The 20230-nt window shown below is 34.1% G+C and overlaps 2 protein-coding genes across 3 annotated transcripts; both read left to right on the top strand.

The window, feature by feature from the left end:
- Positions 1-1160: 1160 nt before the first annotated feature.
- LOC102601019 (metal tolerance protein 11) lies at positions 1161-6923 on the top strand. 2 transcript variants are annotated; one of them, XM_006345869.2, is made up of 6 exons: positions 1161-1505; positions 2987-3096; positions 3294-3539; positions 5695-5775; positions 5857-6090; positions 6369-6923. In XM_006345869.2, the coding sequence occupies exons 1-6, from the start codon at positions 1319-1321 to the stop codon at positions 6714-6716; spliced, it is 1206 nt and encodes a 401-aa protein (XP_006345931.1). In that variant the 5' UTR covers positions 1161-1318; the 3' UTR covers positions 6717-6923. The 2 variants fall into 2 exon arrangements, with proteins under 2 accessions (XP_006345931.1, XP_006345932.1); XM_006345870.2 differs by lacking the exon at positions 1161-1505 and adding an exon at positions 2556-2673.
- Positions 6924-10882: 3959 nt separating this feature from the next.
- On the top strand, positions 10883-19682 carry LOC102600670 (probable sulfate transporter 4.2). Its single transcript, XM_006345868.2, has 17 exons — positions 10883-11363; positions 12420-12468; positions 12910-13111; positions 13576-13744; positions 14371-14436; positions 14525-14632; positions 14902-15009; positions 15094-15159; positions 15576-15636; positions 15745-15872; positions 16447-16488; positions 17275-17391; positions 17833-17884; positions 18285-18423; positions 18586-18674; positions 18913-18989; positions 19094-19682. The coding sequence occupies exons 1-17, from the start codon at positions 11004-11006 to the stop codon at positions 19409-19411; spliced, it is 2151 nt and encodes a 716-aa protein (XP_006345930.1). The 5' UTR covers positions 10883-11003; the 3' UTR covers positions 19412-19682.
- Positions 19683-20230: the final 548 nt, after the last annotated feature.

The raw sequence follows: 20230 nt of genomic DNA, 5'->3' as shown, positions 1-20230 counted from the left end.
TTAGGTGTCTTTGTTATCCAAAAGAAAAAAAGTCTTGCTCTTTATGTCAAATCAACAAGGTACCATTTGATTGATGCTTTATAATGATTAGTCTTTGCCTAAAAATTTTCAATTACGAGATAATACTGATTGAACGCACGGGCGGATCTACATGGAGTTCAGGATTTATCTGAATTTTCTGAATCAAAAAATTATATCGTATATATAGAATCAAATATGTACTTTATGTCTATATATTTAACATCGAACTCCCTCAACACAAGTAATTATCTTATGTGTAATAACAATATGATAATTAAACTATTTAAGGATAAAAATAATCCGTGAGTAAATTTTGAATTTTTAAAGATAAAAATAATATGTTTCCAAATTTTTAGGAAGTTAATTTATTTTAGATAATTGAAGTTTTTTATCATGCTTTTAGGAGACTACAACAATAACATATTCAATATAAAATTTAGCAAAGGTGAAACTGATCGCATACTTTATTTCTATTTTCATGAGATTTTAACCAAACTTTTAGGCAAGAACATAGATGCGTTCAACACAAAAATCATACAAAAAAGTAAGCTTTTCCACTATATACTCTTTAAAAACTTGATAAGTACAAATTACTCCTTTAATATTAACTAATTATATTCTTAAAATTAAGTTATCAAATAACCCCTCCATCCCATTTCATGTGACACTTTTCGAATTTTGAAATTTAAACAAGTTTATTTTTTATCGTAATTTTTTCATAGCTCTTTTATATATTTTGAATTATTAATTATTGTGACTTATAACACTTTTTACGTAGTTTATAAATATATAAATTTCATCTAAAAAAATTTGAAGATTTCATACGCAAATTTCCAATTAAATTTAAATTGTTTGACTTTCGAAAAATGCCACATAAATTGATACAAAGGGATCACTTTTTCAAAATTAACTTTTCAAAAAAGCACTTTTTTTAATTATTATTATTAAAAAAAGTTTAACACTATATTGTCCTTCCACGTGTCATGATCTCTCCTACCTCATCAGCCAGCTCAGCAACCTAAATAGGTCTCACTGACACGTCATTATTATTCCAACCAATAATATAGCGAGTTGTTCTCACGCTCCGTAAAAGAAAAATTATCAGTTCCACTTTTTCGGTTCAAAAAAAGTTACGCCACAAGCTTTACTACGAGGACCACAACTACCTCCACTATATCCCTAAAATACCCAAAACACCCTTCTATTTTCATCGAATTTACTCTACTCTGCCATTGCGTACATATAGTATTCATTACAAGTTGGCCAGTGTTTTTCTTTTTTCATTTTCACGAGAAAAATGTTGGAATTAGTGCCTCCCGACGGCGATCACGGCGGAGAATGCGGCGGCGAAGAGCAGCTGTTGTTGATGGAGGCGAACAATGTCGACAGGTCATGGAGGTTGAACTTCGATGAACTACGGTTATCGTCTGAGAATAAAGAGAAACCTCATCCTCATGGATTACATGATTGTCTCGGTGTATTGAGTAAATTTCGTTTAACTTTTCACTTGTTCTTCGTCGTTGTTGAGTAGTTTTTTGAGTGTTGTTTTTTGTTTGATTAGTTGTGTTATTGTGTTAGATTGATTGTTAGTGTAGTGAATCGAACGGAAACATGTTTAGGTAGCTGAATTTAACTAATTAGGGATGGATGAACAGTTGATTTTGATATGTGCTTAGGATGAACTGTAGTTATCGTCTGAGAACAAAGAGAAGCCTTCTCGTGGCCTCTATGAGCTCACTGGTTCTTTTGACGTAGTTGTGATTCACTTTTTACGACTACGAGTAGATTTTTGAGTGTTGTTTTTCTGTTGTTTAGTTGTATTAGGTTGATTTGTAAGATTAGTGAATCAAACGAGAGTTGTTTACGTAGAGCGGAATGTATTTAGAGGATTTATAGAGCTGATTTGAACTAATTAGGGATGGAGGAATAGTTGATTGATTGATATTCTCTTGTGCTTAGGACGAACTGCAGTTATCATCTGAGAACAAAGATAAGCCTCCTTGTGGCCTCCATGATTGTTAAATTTCTCCAGCTCTGTAAATCATCCATATAGGTTGTTGTGGTTCACTTTTTACGACTCGGAGTAGATTTTGAGGTGTTGTTTTTCTATTGATTAGTTGTATTAGGTTGATATAAAGAGTAGTGAAATCGATGGAGACTTGTTCAGGTAGAGTGGAATGAATATGGAGGATTTATAGAGCTGATTTCAACTAATTAGGGGTGGAGGAATAGTTGATTGATATTCTGTTGTGAAATTTTTGGGGAAGTCTTTTTTTATACATCAATTTGTTGCCACGTGGGTCCAATCTTTTGAAGAACAATAAGATTCTTGTATGGATGGTTTAAAATTTGCAGAAGATGTGAAACAATATTTTGTGCTTTTTTTGATTGTTCTGTAGACTATTGAACATGCTTGATGCCCAATTCAATGGTTTAGAGAAAATTGGCATATTATGTATTTAGAGGGATGATTCTTTTTGGATGGTTACTGTAATAAGAACATATGCTTTTGAGCTCAAATTTAATGTGTTCATCACTTCAGCTAGTGAAAAAAAGAAGGGAACTTTAGTTGAGTGCACTCGGTGCGTAAGTCTATTAAGGTCATGAGTTCAAGGGATCCGTTAGTTTCCTCAATGTCTCTGCAGTGCTTAGGTCAGTGTAATAGAACATGTGTAGTTGGGTGTGTGTGTGTGTGTGTTTGCTTGCTTGTGACATGAGCTAGTCAATAGATTGTTTGAGAGGCTACTTTCACATTTTCAGTTGAACTGTTAAATATGGCCACGAAACTGTAACTTTCGGATTTATATTGGTACTTTTAAAATTTGTTATCAACCTTGATTAATTGATATGAGTGGTATCATCAACTCTTTGGGTTAGTTCTGAGAGGAGGCTATAGTGCTTTATAGAGATGCATGTAGAAGGGACGGCTTATCACACTTTGTGTTTTTATCTTTGGTGCTTACAGGTCAAGAAGACAACATTGCCGTTTACTACCAGCAACAAGTGGAAATGCTCGTGGGCTTCAATGAAATGGATGCCTTGGCTGATCGTGGTTTTGTACCTGGGATGTCAAAGGTTTTGATCATTTTTATCTGCTTTTTCTATATGTATAAGACCATCTTCTATATGTATAAAACCAATCATTTGTTCCTTCTCTGTATGCAGTCATTCTTCTCTTATTATATATAACTTGAAGGCCTGATCTTTTAATAATTAAAAAAAAATGAATGACTCGAAGCATAGACTGACAAGGTCAATTAATTTGTTTACAGGAAGAGAGGGAAAAATTGGCCAGAAGTGAAACAACTGCCATTAGGATATCAAATATTGCGAACATGGTTCTCTTTGCCGCTAAAGTATATGCATCTGTCAAGAGTGGTTCATTGGCCATCATAGCATCCACATTGGATTCACTGCTTGATCTTCTCTCTGGTTTCATTTTATGGTTTACAGCTTTCTCCATGCAGACACCAAACCCGTATCAATATCCTATCGGAAAGAAACGCATGCAGCCTTTGGTTAGTGCCACTGCTTTTATTCTCCAAGTCTTTCCTAAGCCTTTAATTGGGGCAATTTGCATTCTGCACTTGTCAGTTGCTGTTGGCTAATGTGCATGACTGCATATAATAACTATTGCCTTGCTTGTTCAGGCAATAAAAGTTGTCTAACTCTAACAAGGTAATTGTACTGTGCATTCTTGTGGCATTTGATTCTAGAGGGACCTTAAACACTTTCTCTTCTATTTTTAGTTGATGCTCATGGTAAACCTTAATATGCATTTTGGTTGTTGATGCAAAGGAAACTTAGCCTTCTTCTTGAGATCAATCTCTAATCATGACATCATGTAGTCCAGAAACAAAAGGAAAATCTCCACCTAAAGTAAAGAACCACGAGAAATGCAAAGTTAATTCATCTAAGACAAATTAAATGAATTACAATAACAATCTATCTGATATTAACCAACAACAAAATGTAGAAGTTGGAGAAAAAATGTGCAAAATTTTGATAATGACCTGTAGCAGACAGCTTACATGACTACAATATAACCTACAGATATTCAAATCTTCAGCATCACTTTCTCCAATTGTTGTCTTCTTAGTGTACCTTGAGTGGAGAACCAAATCAGTACGTTGCTGAGACAGAAAGAATGGTGAGAGAATATAGGTGAAGCTGGGGAAAGGCTACTAGGCAAGGGAGGGAGGGAGGAGAGATGATAAAGACGAGACCAGAAGGGAAGGCCGCAGAGAGATTGAAGCTGATTTGTCATAGTGAATTTACTGAGATGAAAAAAACAGACTGTGGCTGACAGTAAGAAGAATGAGAGGGGGTGGTTCTGAAGGAAGATATGAAGTGTCTATTAGTAATTTGACAATATTTAGGTGCTTTGTTTGGACTGTGGGGGGGGGGATGAATACGGTCTATTCCCTGTTTATGGTCTGTGGTGGAAACTGATGCTTCTAGCTACCCATATGCACCATTTTCTTCCACATCAGGTTAGTATTGATAGCCATAGTGTTGGCGCTAAGTTGTGATCCTCAAATCCATTTGGTTAGTAGTACTTTGGTGTATATACATATAGACATCTATAGTTTCAATATTATCATCTCCTGATGTTACCTATAAAAAGCCCATCATCTCCTGATGTTCTACTGGTCCAATATCTGAATAGAACTAAGGAGGGATCCTAGACTTGAGCTACATTTGGGTTCTTACATATTTTTTGTTGCAGTTGATTTATCCTGTGGCTCATTTGGATTATCAGAATTGACATTAAGGACTTGCTCTTTTAATTTTCAGCGAGTGTAACCAGTCTGGGACATGAATTTGGTGTAGTACTATCATAACAGTTGCATTTTAGTTAGGAAGATTATGAAGCACATCAGAAGGAGGATTATTGCTCTCTAGCTTGGTCGTTTGAAGATAATTTTTCCTAATATCTGTGAATTAACTTAAGTACCTCTGTGAAGTTTTACTATAGTGCTTAGTAAATTGCCATTTTGGAGATACTAGTCTATTTAGTCTCTGCGTTATCTGTTCAGATAAATTTGACCACCTTGTTTTAATCAGTTCATAATTCCTTAGGATCGTGGGATGATCCCTCTGTAAATATGATCAGCTTATTTTGATATTTGAGGTGTTTATTGGCCATTAGACATCCATAAAATTGCCCAACTTTGGCAGAAGGAGTATTTTCTTTTGTTTCTAGAGAACCATTTCTAGAATATTGTCATTTTCACATTACATGATTCTAAGGATATGATTTCTTCTCCCATCATTTATTGCTAGCAAGAGAAAAACAAAAGAAGGAAGTTTTTGATTTAGATCCAGACTCTATGTAACTTCCACTCTTTTGCTGATTGTTGTGTTGAAAAAGATATAGTCTGCAAACAAGTTTTACCCTGCATGCTGGCTGATCCTACTCAGTTGAGTGGTTTTGCATATTGTTTGATATTTCATGGAGCTAGAGCAAAGTTCAGGTGTATGGCTATCTTCAAAATGCATTTCTTGTTTCCCGATGGGTTCAAGTTGAACTCTGTATTAACTTTCAGTTATACTTATATTATTCCTACATATCTGGTGATAGCAACGTACATGCATGAATAGAGATATTGTATGATTGTTTTCTATTCTTCTTTGGGAGCTGGTCCAATTCAACTTTGAAAAATGATACAGGGAATCCTTGTATTTGCTTCTGTCATGGCGACTTTGGGACTGCAGATAATTCTGGAGTCTATGCGTACACTAATATCCGATGTAAGTCGTGGCTCATAATATTACCAAGTTTATGTTATATTTATGTTGTATTGTCTGGTTGAAAATTACATGGATTTGTAGGAGTCTGATTTCAGCCTTACCAAGGAGCAAGAGAGATGGGTTATTGGGATTATGGTTTTTGTGACTTTGGTGAAACTAGTTTTGGTGTTGTATTGCCGGTCTTTCACCAATGAGATTGTGAAAGCATATGCCCAGGATCATTTCTTCGATGTTGTCACAAACATCATTGGACTAGTCGCGGCATTGCTTGCTAACTACTTCAGTGGCTGGATAGACCCTGTTGGAGCTATGATTGTAAGTTATATCTCCTTGATGCCCTTCCATTTGGCCATATACAACAACATTTCAATATTTGCAAATTATGTTTTGGCCATCAATATTTGCAAATCCTGAACTTAAGTATTCGAAATAACGGTGAAATATTGAACAACTGGTTTGGGGAGTTACAAGTGAATTAATTGTTTTCACTCACAAATACTCTTTTTTCAACTTCAAGCAAATATTGTCCAAAATGCTCATGCTCTCACTTCAATCGATGTTAGTGGCTTTAACCAATTTTCCATCTGCTGCAGCTCGCGCTGTATACCATTCGAACATGGTCAATGACCGTGTTAGAGAATGTGAACTCTCTTATCGGTAAGGCAGCTGCACCAGAATATCTACAGAAGCTGACTTACCTCTGCTGGAACCATCACAAAGCCATAAAGCATATAGATACAGTGAGAGCCTACACATTTGGTTCTCACTACTTTGTTGAAGTTGATATCGTCCTACCTGCAGACATGCCCTTACAAGAGGCACATGATATCGGCGAGTCATTGCAGGAGAAGCTCGAATTATTGCCAGAGATTGAACGTGCCTTTGTTCATCTCGACTATGAATACAGCCACAAACCTGAACATGCACAGGCATACCTATAATCAAACGGATATTGGTAACATCTTCTCTTAACACTGTACTTAATATTATATACCACAAGTGAACTTTGTAATGCTATTCGAAATCGGTCAATCTGGTGATTGCTCTTAAAAGAAAAGCTACTATTATCTGGTAGAACAGGGATTATGAATTATATTTTTGTTAATTTATCCTGCTTATTCATATAATATATCTGCCATGATTCCTCAGTTTGCTAGCTCCTGATACTTGAATTAATCGAATCAATAAATTTTGAATACCGATAAAGAGTTGTAGTACAATGGAGGAAAATTCCAAGATAGGCCCACTAATAACTATTCCCAGTAAATTCACTTTTTTAGTTAAAATGGGGCATGATGCCACTATAGTTCTGGTCCCTCTTTTGCATCAATTGTGCTCCACAAGAACAGTGCTCAATTCCCTTTGTGGTTTCCATTTACCTTTAACTTTTTTGTTGGTATTCCTTGTCGAGCTTTTGAAAACTATTGGGTGGGAGAATGAATAATCGACTGTTAAAGATCTTAAATAAAAGGGAAAAAGGACAAATATATCTTCGAACTATCGTAAATGGTATGTAGATATCTTTTGTCATACTTTTGGGACATTGGTTCCTCTGCTGTTCAAAAACTAGAGCATATATACCCTTTATACTAATGGACATACATGTGTCATAATCTTATTTACCGATTAAATATCGGATCGACAGATAAGATTGTGCCATGTGTCCCTATTTAGTCTTCCGTTAGAGTGAAGGGCATATATGCTCTAGTTTTTAGACGGCAAGGGCATCAATGTCCCAATAGTATGACGGAGGGTATCTGCATACTATTTACGATAATTTGGGGGTATATTTGTCCTTTTTCCCTGAATAAAATATTAATATGAAGACATATATCATGTGTCATTGAATTGATGTTTACACCATATGCAAATGTTTTTTTGTTGCGTTGTCGTGTATTAAGAGGTATAATTCACATTACTACATAAATATTACGATAAAAAGAACAAATCGAAATCATAACGAATATGGTGAAAAAGATGAAATCTCCCTCCTTAATTAAAGATTTCAGATTATAGCCTTGGAACTGGAGAAATTCTTAGGGGAGAACTATCCTCTTAAATTGGCTATTGGGCAACACGAATTTGAATTAGTGTATTTTTCAGATACTAATAAATGACTTCTTTTAATTTTTGTAAAACTTCATATTTAGAAACAAATTCAGTTTGTCTCATGAGAAACTTTGAAGGACAAAATAAAATAAATCTAGATAAACATTTTTTTTTGGATAATTTTACTTGCCAAAAATAAAGGAACATCACTAGTTGTCTGTTGTTCTTAAAAAGTCTTTTTGAATGTTTCTAAAATTATTTTTTTAAGTAGTGGCCAAAAGTATTACTTACATCACTTGCAAGAACATTTTTTTTAATTCCTATTTTGTAGAAAATTCTCTTTGATGTATTAAATTACATTTAAGCCAAGCAAACTTTCCAATCTTTTCTAATAATATTGGCTCTAATTGGAATGGAGAAGCCCAAAATGGAAGAGGCAGCAGAAAGAAATTAAAGGCATACCATGTTTATATATTTTATCTAATCTAGCAAAATATAGATATCATTTTAAATTAGCTTTAAGTCAAACTCAATGTATTGAATAAAAATCAATATATTGATTTACAACTTTTCCAATTCCTTTGTTATAAGTTATAAATAAAAATGATTTTGAAATCTAGATATCTGATTATATAGTTTATTGAAAATATGACCTTAGATAGAAAGTTAGTAGATAATTGAGTATTATTGTCTCGTTTATCTTTCTATATTAGTAGCCGTAGAAGTACTCTTGTAGTTTCTTCTTTTTCCCTTTTTTTTATTACTGTTTCTTTTACTTCAATTACACTATATTGTATTGTTGTAATTATTGTTCCTTTTTCGTAATGCTTTATCATGTTATTTTTTTTTTTTAATTTTCAAATTGCTTTGAATTGTTTTTCCTTGAATCAAAGATAGTGACATAGCCAAAAAAAATTACTAGGAGTTTCAAAATGTAAAAAATGAAAGGAGTTAACATACAATATTTGTATATAAAACTAAATTTTAATCTACTTAAACAGTGTAATTTTTCAATGAATGAATGTCAATTAAATTAACCCTCCTTATACTAAGATGGCTCGGTGATAAGGATCTATCTACAACAACCTACCTATCATTTAAAGTAGGAATAATATCAATATATACATTATCTTCTCCAGGTTTTACACCTGAAATTACACAGAATATATTATATTATTAATGTTGTTGTAGCTATCTAATTAAATAATAATTAAGCTAAACGTGCAAGTGATTTCTTGCACGTCTCCACCCCCCCTCCCCCCTCTCTCCCCATGAGGAAAATGAATTTTGTTGCTTTTTGTGTATAATACAAGTGGGAATGAACCTGCCCAACTATGTGTCTTTATACACTCTTGATCTATTAGTATGTAGTAAATAGTAGTAATAATTATTCAGATAAGATTGCTTTTTTTTTTTTTTTTTTTTACCGGATGTTCAATATCCACTTACTTTAAAGTTTGATTAATTCAAATTTATATCAGGAAATTTTACTTTATAGTAAAACGTTTCTTATGAAAGATAATTTCATATCCAATGTTAATTAGGGGCAGATCCAAAGTTTTACCTATGCATTTAATAGGAATTCAATAATTTCTTTCACTTAATGGTTATAAATATTTATTTGTGAATTCAATTAATAATATCGTAAATTAGTTTGAGATTACCGCGTAAACTTATAAACTTCAAATCTTTATTTCGTGTCTGACAAATATAGAGTGATACAATTTTGGCTAGTCCAAATAACTTTTGCTCAAATAATATTTTATTAAACATGTACATATATTGAATTTAGAAGTTAGTTATTCGTATTTGAAGTTACATTCTAAAATCTATAATTCATAAAGTTAAAAATATCAACTTCTTTTTCTTCCCAAAAAAAAAACTTGTTAACGATAAATCAAAGGAATACATATCAACTCTATTATAATTTTTAGTGGTACTATTCCGACACACTAATTTATCCATATTTAATATTTACATCATAAATATATCACAAGCTTGAATATTTTCACTTTTTTTCTATCATTTAATCATACATAATCACTTTTAATTAAATAAACTCAAGATGTAGTTTAAATTTAATAATAATATATTGAGTAAAATTTTACGAGGGGGTCAAAATATTTACCACACTTATTCACAATCTATATTCATTATATTTCCTTTTCAATAATTTAAATTTTAAAAAGTACATTGAGAATGACGGTTGTGATATTCATAGCCTGTCTTTTGAATTTGTCACTTCACCTCTTCTGTAAGATCCGTAAAATCTATCAAATAAAAAAATAAATAATATTTTTTTCTTTTCTAACAAAAAATTAAAAAAAAATCATAAAAAAAAACTATAGAATTATAAAAAATATATAAATGACCTACAAAACTATTTCTCCTATAAAATTCAGAGTAAAAAAATACAAATTAATCTCCATACCAAACTTATAAGTTATAACCACATGATGAGTGTCTTTAAATACACTCTTATAACTAGTATAAATAAATATTTTAATATCAATTTATAATTTAATCATGATAAATTAATATAATTTGATATAAATATTTTGTGTATATTCTGAGCCGAAGGTAAAACAATCACTTCAATAGGTAGTGATAAAATTTGCGTATATTCTATCTTTCTTAGATTCCACTGATGGATTTTCATTGAGTATGTTATTATTATTGTTGTTTGCGTATAACTTTTACCTCATAAATATAACTCCATTCATAATCATACGTTTCATATTCGAGCCATAAGATTGATTCATCACTGAATAAAAAAAAAACTTCATCCCAAAATATAACTTTTAAATACCATCAAGAGTTGCGATGGAGGTATTATCCTCAATCTTTAGTCAGAAGTTCTGATTTAGAACTCGTGAGTTTGAGTCTCGAACATGAAGTCGTCTTTGGTAAAAGTACTTTTTTCGAAAGTGAGAATTTTTAGTATAATTTTAATACGGATACAGAACATCGAATATGAAATAAATAAAAAAATATAAAAAAAGGAATAAAATATTAACAAGATTCCTAAATCAGATTTGTAAAATTGTTTTTAAAAGTCTCATCAGTCAATCATATGGCAAATGCAGTTTATAGTTTTTCCGCCAATCACCATTTTTCTTCTTCTCTGACACTTCCCTGTGGGCGCCACCTTACGCCGCCGTTCGCCGCCGTGCTCCGCCATGGACAGAACCTACGCTTCTCCGAGCTCCCAAAACCTTACGGCTATAACAACTAATTCTGTAGATTTCGCTTCATCTTCTTCTCCTTCTCCAACTTCCGTGTCGACCGGCAGTAGCCGCGCCGTGAAAATCATCCAGCTGGAGCATCCGTCTGCTACGGCATCGTCGTCGTCGGCGACGGCGTCTGCTTCGGCATCTGTTGTATCGAAATGGAAGGCGAGGATGAAGGGGATGACGTGGAAAGAATGGATTGAGCTATTTTTTCCTTGTTATCGTTGGATGCGAACGTATAAAGTGCGTGAGTACTTGCAATCTGATCTCATGGCTGGTATCACAGTCGGTATCATGCTTGTTCCTCAGGTACAATTTTTTTTTCATTGTTTGTTAAATTATGAATTGAATTAGTCATCTCTGTGACCGTATGAGTCATATTTGTTCGAATTCACGGTCAAAGTTTAGAACTTTGAATCTCGAAATTTCAATTGCGCCAAATAAAATGAGACAGAGGTAGTAATAGAATTCATAGGTTGATAGTGCTGAGTTAATCACTCTCTCAATCCCATTCTATGGGACAAGGTCAAAGTTCTTCCAGCTTTTTGAAATAAAGTTTACAGATTTGCAAACTTGGTAAAGAGTATTATAAGTTGCAACAGTTAATAATTCAATTTATTTAAAAACATTTAAAAAGTTGTAGTCAAATGAAAATTGTTTTACTTAGTGATTACAGAGGGAGTACTATTTTTATTTTTTTTGGTTTTCTTGCTATACACATTGAATCAAGCTTATAAACTGTGGTGCATGTACTGTGTCGGTTCCAGAGCGCACATGTATGCGTGTTAAGAGTATTGAAGGATCTCTTTTCCTAAATATACATATTAAGCAATGGCACCATTGCGTATAAATTCTAGATCTGCCTCTAGTTATAAGCTTACTGTTGATGATAGGTTGGATATCTGTGCATTTCATTTGTGTAATTTAATCGTTAGTCAGTTCATACCTTTCTGTTTCCACTTCTCTTAATTGTTTTCTTTTTCTCAACAATTTTATAGACCAAAGTCACAATTTAAGATAATGGAGCTCTGGTTCCTCTTTTAACTTATATGATTTGTAAACAGTATAATTGATGATGTGATAGAACTATAGACTGAAGGCCCTGCTGGGTTCACTTGTCCTCTTTATTTGTTTTTGATTGAGAATGAGCATGTGGATACTAGAATCTTTTAGACTAATTGCTAATAGCAAAATGATGATTGGATAAAATGTCCTTAGTCCGCACTGTTAGTCTTTAGCATTATATGAGCTATCATCTTATGCTAGACTGCTTGTCAAGTGTGCTTTTTATTGAGGCACTTTTGGTCTTTCAATGAGAATGAATTATATACATTTTCATTTTAACTGTTTATGTTATGTTTACAGTCGATGTCCTATGCAAAGCTGGCAGGGCTTCAACCCATATATGGACTTTGTAAGTACACCATTGGAGCATAATTTACTTATTTAGCATTCTTTCTTCATTTCAACAAAGTGAAGCAGATACTCTTCTCGATATGTTGATGAAGGCACCTTTGAATACTATGTCGAAATGGAAATAAATCTCGATTCATATATTGAGCTCTGCATTAAGTGCTGAGGTTATTTTCCTTGTTTTGAAATAAGAAGGCATTTTTTTCTCCTCTTTGAAGCACTGTTTTCTTTCCTCCTTAATTTAGCATCCATAGCTGAAGAAAAAATCTATGTGGATTAAAATCGCCATGACCATTCCAGAGTTTTTCGAATGTCTAGTTGTTTATGAACCTTTGTTTCCTAGCTATGTTCATTTGATTCTTTATAACTACGAAACCTATCTTCTGCTTACTTAGTAATCTTCACAATTGTAGCTTTTCTTAATTTGACCTTTGCTAAACAGATTCTGGTTTCATCCCTATATTTGTCTACACCATATTTGGGTCATCTCGTCAGCTTGCAATTGGTCCAGTTGCATTGACGTCCCTTCTAGTCTCAAATGTCTTGAGCAGCATAGTTGAACCATCAGACAAGTTATACACAGAGCTCGCTATACTATTAGCACTTATGGTTGGCATCTTGGAATGCATAATGGCGCTGTTACGGTATTTCTTCTTTTAGCTTTGCTTCTTTCTTATCATAACTTTGAAATATCTAGATTGTCATACTCTCTTGTGGTCAAAGTGAGAATCCATGTCTATCATCTCTTATACACACACAAAAGTTATAGCTTCTAGGAGAATTTGTTCACCATTCCCCGGCTCTACTGATTGAAACCATTCATAGCAAAGGGGATTGTAACATAGACCATGCTTAAACACTGGGCTAGACCTTACTTCCTTAGAGGAATATGATGCAAATATCGCCGTCCCTGTAAGACTTGGAAACTTGTTGCTTAGCATTTAAAGAGTTGATATTGATTGCTAATAATGTGCCTTTTGATGTACGTTGGGCTCTAATGAGTTCTGTACCCATGGTTCTCTTATGAGCTGGTTGAAAATTCTGCATATTGGTTATGTTTCTGACTGAATTTGTTCAAAGTCTCATTCCCAGTTTCATTCCTCTGTAGGCTTGGATGGATCATACGTTTCATCAGCCACTCTGTGATATCTGGTTTTACAACCGCCTCCGCTTTTGTCATTGCCTTGTCCCAAGCAAAGTATTTCTTGGGCTATGAAATAGAACGGAGCAGCAAAATTATACCTCTAGTCGAAAGTATAATTTCTGGAGCAGATAAGGTACTTCTCAGAATTAAACATTTGCAGGTTACTCCATCTTTATGCATGCTAAGAGAAACTTAAATGTGAGTAATTTAGGTTGAAGTATGCAGACTAGATACTTGATTTCTTTCTTTTGGGTGGTCGGCACACTATTCACTGACGACCAGAACATGCATGAAACTAAAATTTTCTCTGCAATGTCAAATATAACTGTCTACTTGCTTTTATGATGATTCATGTCCTGCAAAACCTTAATGTTGGGGTGGATTTTTGTTTTTAGTCAAAGGTTTGTATAAATGGGTAATATTCTACAATATTGGTTTGGAGAGCTATATCTCTCAATCATGTATAGACAAAGGACATTCATTGAAAGAACTAGTACATGAAGGTAATATAAGTTAGGCAGTGGTAAGTGCTGAATGTCGTCGAAGAGGATTTTGAATCATTTTGTTGGAGACTTGGAAACTGCTTCAAAACAGGCAGTTGTAAGTCAACAAAATTTCCTTATTTCCTTTTCCAGAGTAGATTTGAAAAAAGGCAAGAGAACTATTATGCATTGTTTTAAGTCATTCAGTTAATTCTTTATTTAATCGCTACAAGATATTTTTCGTTGCTTCAACGACTAATTCTATTTTCTTTTGTAGTTCTCATGGCCTCCTTTTATTATGGGCTCACTGATGCTAGCTATTCTTCTGACCATGAAGCACCTGGTAGAAGCTTGCAACATTTTCATGTGTATTATAAACTTTTTTGTCGGTAATATGAAGGTTTCATTTGCTTTAAATGTTTTCTTCTCAGGGAAAAACAAGGAAGTACTTGCAGTTTCTGCGTGCAGCTGGTCCCCTCACAGCTGTTGTTCTGGGTACAGCTTTTGTGAAAATCTATCATCCACCTTCAATTTCGTTGGTGAGAACGATATGAATTAAGCTCAACCTGAACTGCAGGAATTGAGTTTAAGATTAGCCTAAAAAAACATTACATGTGACCAAGTCTGAGAACACAGAAATAACAACTTCAGTTACATTTGCCACTTTTTTCCTCACATGGGACTGAAAAGGATAGTTGCATAGATTAATTTTAACATCTGACCTACAGGGTCAGCAAGTCCTACTCTGCATGATGTGATTTGACAGAACTGTTATCCCTATAATAAAGATGTTTATCCGATGGTTTAGGTGGGAGATATACCTCAGGGGCTGCCAAAATTTTCTGTACCAAAGCAATTCGGTCATGTAAAGTCTTTGATCCCTACTACAGTTCTTATTACTGGTGTGGCTATCCTGGTATGTAAGAATTTAAGCATTCACTGTCCGTCCTTTTCTAGACAATCTGTTTGTGATAGGTGATACTAGTTACCAACATTATAGGAATCAGTGGGGATTGCTAAGGCACTGGCAGCAAAGAATGGATATGAGTTGGATTCAAATCAGGAGGTGTGTGTCTTTCGATTATCTTCTCAAGAACTGCTATTCACTTATTTTCTATGGACAAGTATGATTTATCTAGTCTGTTGTGAGATTGAGCAAGATCTATTGTTTAATGTGTATGAGTTAAGTGATATGTTTTCACCAAATATTTGTAATTTGGATAGTTTACATTTTAAATGTTCATATTTAGCACATCTTACCTTTTCCTTTTCTCCCTTAATTCCATTGTTAGCTGAATGTTTTTTAAAAGCTTCTGATCAAACTCTAGTTCTTGACCAATTTCACTCAAATTGTAAGAAACATTATCTGGTTACTCATTTCGTTCTCCTCCTTCTATTGTCACTGTATAACAACCACAAGAAGTCTCATGCGAAATCAGAACACTTTGTACTAAACTTGTTATGGTTCTGTTATTGTAACAGTTATTTGGTCTTGGGGTGGCCAACATTTGTGGGTCATTCTTTTCAATTTACCCTACAACAGGTGAGTTTGGAATATTATATGTGGCTTGATCAATTTCATATTTGTATCTTTTCAAAATTTCTCCCAGCTGGTTTCTGACAAAGCTCCTCTTTTCTAATGCCATGTTAGGGTCTTTTTCTAGGTCAGCTGTAAATCATGAAAGTGGAGCGAAAACGGGCTTATCAGGGCTTGTGATGGGAATTATAATGGGTTGTGCACTATTATTCTTGACTCCTGTATTTGAATACATACCTCAGGTAAAGGAATTTGTTTGAAGGTGTAAAGTTTTCACCTGACTGTCGGTAACTAGATTGCTTTCAACTGTCACATCATTTGGAGCAATGTTTTCAGTCTCTTGGCCTCTATCTTGGTTCCAATTTGTAACGTATGCTATGGGATATAATTATCATTATGATAAGGGAGGATAACCTATTGGGGGTTTGAGTCCATATGGAGCAAAATGGGGAAACGACCACTATTGAGCTCCTGTTCTCTTACTTTTTTTTTTTGTGGGGTAGGTGGGTGAGGGTGGAGTTCAGCATGTCCAGAAAAAAGAGAGATGTAATCATCTTTATCTGTTTATACCACTCATATTTAAGTGCATTTCTGTATCAATGATCTAGGAAGGTCGAAGGCAATAAAATATGAAAATAAATACATTTTTCATATTTCTAAGCTAAGATTAAACAAAAAGATGTTGGACACTGTAGATCTTTCCATTATTGCATGCTTGCAGTTTTGTGTTCAACATTTGACAGTTTCCTGTCTTAGTTATGATATTTTAAACTTTCCACTTCTCACTATTTTTATTTATTTGTATTGCTGTGGCAGTGTGCTTTGGCTGCGATTGTGATAGCTGCTGTAATTGGACTGGTATGGCCATCTTCTACCCCAAAACGATGTGTTCCATTTTATATTTTCAAAGTTGCCATTCTTTTGAATGGACTTCTCTATATGCCAGATATAGCTTTTAGTTGAAGTTAACAACATGAGCAGTTAACTAAATACATCAGCAACTACTCAATCATGCTTCATTTGGGTTTATCATGTCATAGTTCTCTGATGTATCTAGTTGGCTTGCTTGGATTTTTGCATTATATGTTTTGAAAGATTGGTGTCAAATACTGACCAGCAAGGGAAAAACATCCTGCATCCTTACCCTTTTTTTCACTTAAGGCTAATTAGTAAGTGTTATAGGAGCATTTTCCAGTTCATCGTTTGATTGTCCTGACACTCTATTGATATTTTCCCTGGGAATTTTTGCTGTATGATCAGATAATATCGAGTCATACAGTAATACATGGAAGCTGAAGAGAAAGTAATACTCTTTCGCTGTCAAGGATCATTTCATTTGAGGATTTGCATTTATAATTTCCTGAACAGCTCTTAGTTATCAGTTTCCTATTTGTTTTATATGATTCCTATCCACTTCTTTGTTTATTTCTAATTACTTTCACTAAGCACACCACATTCCTGTAAGATATTCACAACCTTGAAGCATCATGGATGAAATTCTTGTTTAGGTGCTGACTGTTTTAGGATCAAGTAAGACCATATTATGCATTTCACTATAAGCACAGATAAATGAACTTTAACTAAAGCAAATATCATGTTCAGATTGTAAAATTATATTCTTATTTCTATTTTTCCTCATTTCAGGTGGATTATGACGAGGCTAAATTTTTGTGGCGTGTTGACAAGAAAGATTTTCTGTTATGGACTATTACTTGCATGACAACCTTGCTTCTAGGCATAGAGATTGGTGTCCTTGTTGGGGTTAGTATCTATCTATAATCAGATGTAAATATATTGAAAATTAAAGTTTTTTCATACACTATAAACTGAGAACTATCTTTTCTTGTTCAACCAACTGTTTGTTGCTACGAACTTGGCCTGCTTGCTAGTTACTTGATTTTATGGTGTTCAAAGTACAATCACTTAGCAGGAAATGCTTGAAGTTAAATTCATTGATAATTGAATGTTATGCAGTATTTTCTTGAAGTCCAATGCCTTCTTTATTTTGAAATTTCACATAATGGGAGTCAAAACAAAGACCTGTTGCTCCAATTCTATAACCAGAAAAAGAACCTGATGATATGTAATGAAGATGTTAATAGTTCCAATATACTGGCTGATAACTTCTATATTGGAAAAATATATTTATGATCTTAAGAATAAACTCAGCTTGCCAACTTTTTTGGTCTCATTTGTTCACAGGTTGGCGTGTCACTTGCTTTTGTTATCCATGAATCAGCAAATCCACATATTGGTAAGTTCCTGCAATCGTCCCTACCTTGTAATTGAATCACTGACTTAGTTAATCATTGCCAGCACGATTCTTAAGCTTTTCATAACACTATCCTGTAATTGAATCATTGACTTCTTCATGTTGCCATTGCTATTCTTTGGTGCCTCTCCGTGTCCTCTAAATATTCAGGTCAATATAATGTTTTATCTGGATGCTTCTCTCACCCCTCTTTCAAATTTTTCATTTTCTTGGTGACACTTCAGTCCTTACAAGCATTTCTCTTCCCCTAGTTGTTTACTGCAAAGTTTCAAGATAATTAAGTACTTGATGTTTAAACGGCAGTGCTAAGTTCTGTTATTTTTTTCCTTTAGGTCAATGCCTTATAATTAATGTAATTTCTTATGACATGACTTGCTTTCAGCTGTCTTGGGGCGTCTTCCTGGAACTACTATTTACAGAAATACTCAACAATACCCCGAAGCATATACATATAACGGTATTGTGATTGTTCGAATTGATGCACCTATATACTTTGCCAACACAAGTTACATAAAGGACAGGTGAGAACACTGTCTTTTCGTTTTCTTTATTTTTCCACAAGGACAACAAGTTTTCCCTTGAATATAGTATTTCTGAAGCATGGACTAAACTGTTAAGGTTCTATTGCTTTCAGCAAATTATATCCTACATGTCACTGTGAATCTCTTTTATTTCTTGCACAGGTTACGGGATTATGAAATTGAAAAAGAGGAATCTAAAGGTCGGGGACCAGAAGTTTCAAGAATTCATTTTGTGATCCTTGAGATGGCCCGTAAGTCTCCATGAGTTGGCACAACCTGAATGACTAAATGATATGATGAATTTACCAATCCTATTTCCTTTGCTATGTTTTACTAGTGCTAAAGCTTCTTCTGTCTCATACAGTTCTTCTAATATTTTCTGGTATTTGATATGAAACTGAAAGGAAAGTATAATGCTTTAGGGGTTGAGCATACTCTTATCTGCCATTTGTTTCATTATACTAAACACACTTCATGTGTCTATTCCAGCTGTTACGTATATAGACTCCAGTGCTGTTCAAGCTCTGAAAGAGCTCCATCAGGAATATAAATCGCGAGACATTCAGGTTGAGAATGTCTCTCTTTTGCTAAGACTGTACAAATATGCATCCCAAATTCTATATCCTAGAACTTACTTTCCAGCCTAACGATACCATGTGTTGTATTGCAGCTAGCCATTTCCAATCCCAACCGCGAAGTGCTACTGACCCTAGCTAAAGCTGGTGTGATTGATCTGATTGGCAAGGAGTGGTACTTTGTCCGAGTTCATGATGCAGTGCAAGTTTGTCTTCAGCATGTTCAGCGGTTAACTGAATTTCCAAAGGCACACGACTCTCTGGCAGAAAACAAACCAAGCTTGTTCCAGAGGCTACTCAATCAAAGGAAAGACGATTTTTTTCAACCTGAACTCGAATCTGGTGTCCACGAATCTCTTCTTTCCAAGGACACCAATCCTCAACTCGAGCCACTCCTGTCAAAAAAGACATGATGATGGAGACTGCTTCCAAGATGTATCAGTATGTATGTTATATAATGTATTCGATTTTTTTCCGACTTTGGTTTGATTGATTGATTGACTGTAATTAGCTTACCTTTCTATTTGAACAGAGAGAGAGAGAGAGAGAGAGAGTTATTTATCATATGTTATTAGTATCTTTTTCCTGGCTGATATGCATTCTTCCCAAGTTTGTAATCAGATGCCAGTGCAAATTTTCTGTACATCACAGTGGAAATAAAAGAAAAGCATATTGTTGATATCATTTCAATTTGCATTGCAAACCTTAATATTGTACAATTGTAGGAGTGTGTTCGATATGGAGGAAATATTTTTCAATTTTTCCATGATTGGTTAGTCAAATTTGTTTTAAAAAATATTTCTCTAGGAAAGCAAGTTCATGATACGAGGAAAGTGACTTCCTTGATGAAAGTAAGGAAAAAAAAAACCATAACTAACATCCAAACCCTCCACACCATCCGTCTCCACCCCCACACCTCGTAATTATTTATCAAACACTAGAAGTGTTATTGTAAAAATACTATTTTTGAAAGATAAATTTCCGCTACTACTCAAAAGCAAACAACATACCTAGTGTGATCCTTCCCACAAGTGAGGTCTTAGGAGAGTGGTATGTACACAAACTTTACCCCTCCTATCTTTGTGGGGGTAGAATGGTTATTTTCGAAAGATAACTACTTGAAATCACTTATAGTTAAACACAACCAAAATAAAGCGAGGAAATAACTATAAGAATAAAACCGATTAACTCGCTTTCACTAACTAAGATTTACAACTCACTATCCATCCCAC

This window comes from Solanum tuberosum, unplaced genomic scaffold, assembly GCF_000226075.1.
Source record: "Solanum tuberosum cultivar DM 1-3 516 R44 unplaced genomic scaffold, SolTub_3.0 scf00072, whole genome shotgun sequence".
NCBI lineage: Eukaryota > Viridiplantae > Streptophyta > Magnoliopsida > Solanales > Solanaceae > Solanum > Solanum tuberosum.
The sequence above is the reverse complement of the archived record's forward strand: the minus strand, read 5'-3'. Positions and strand labels throughout refer to the sequence as shown.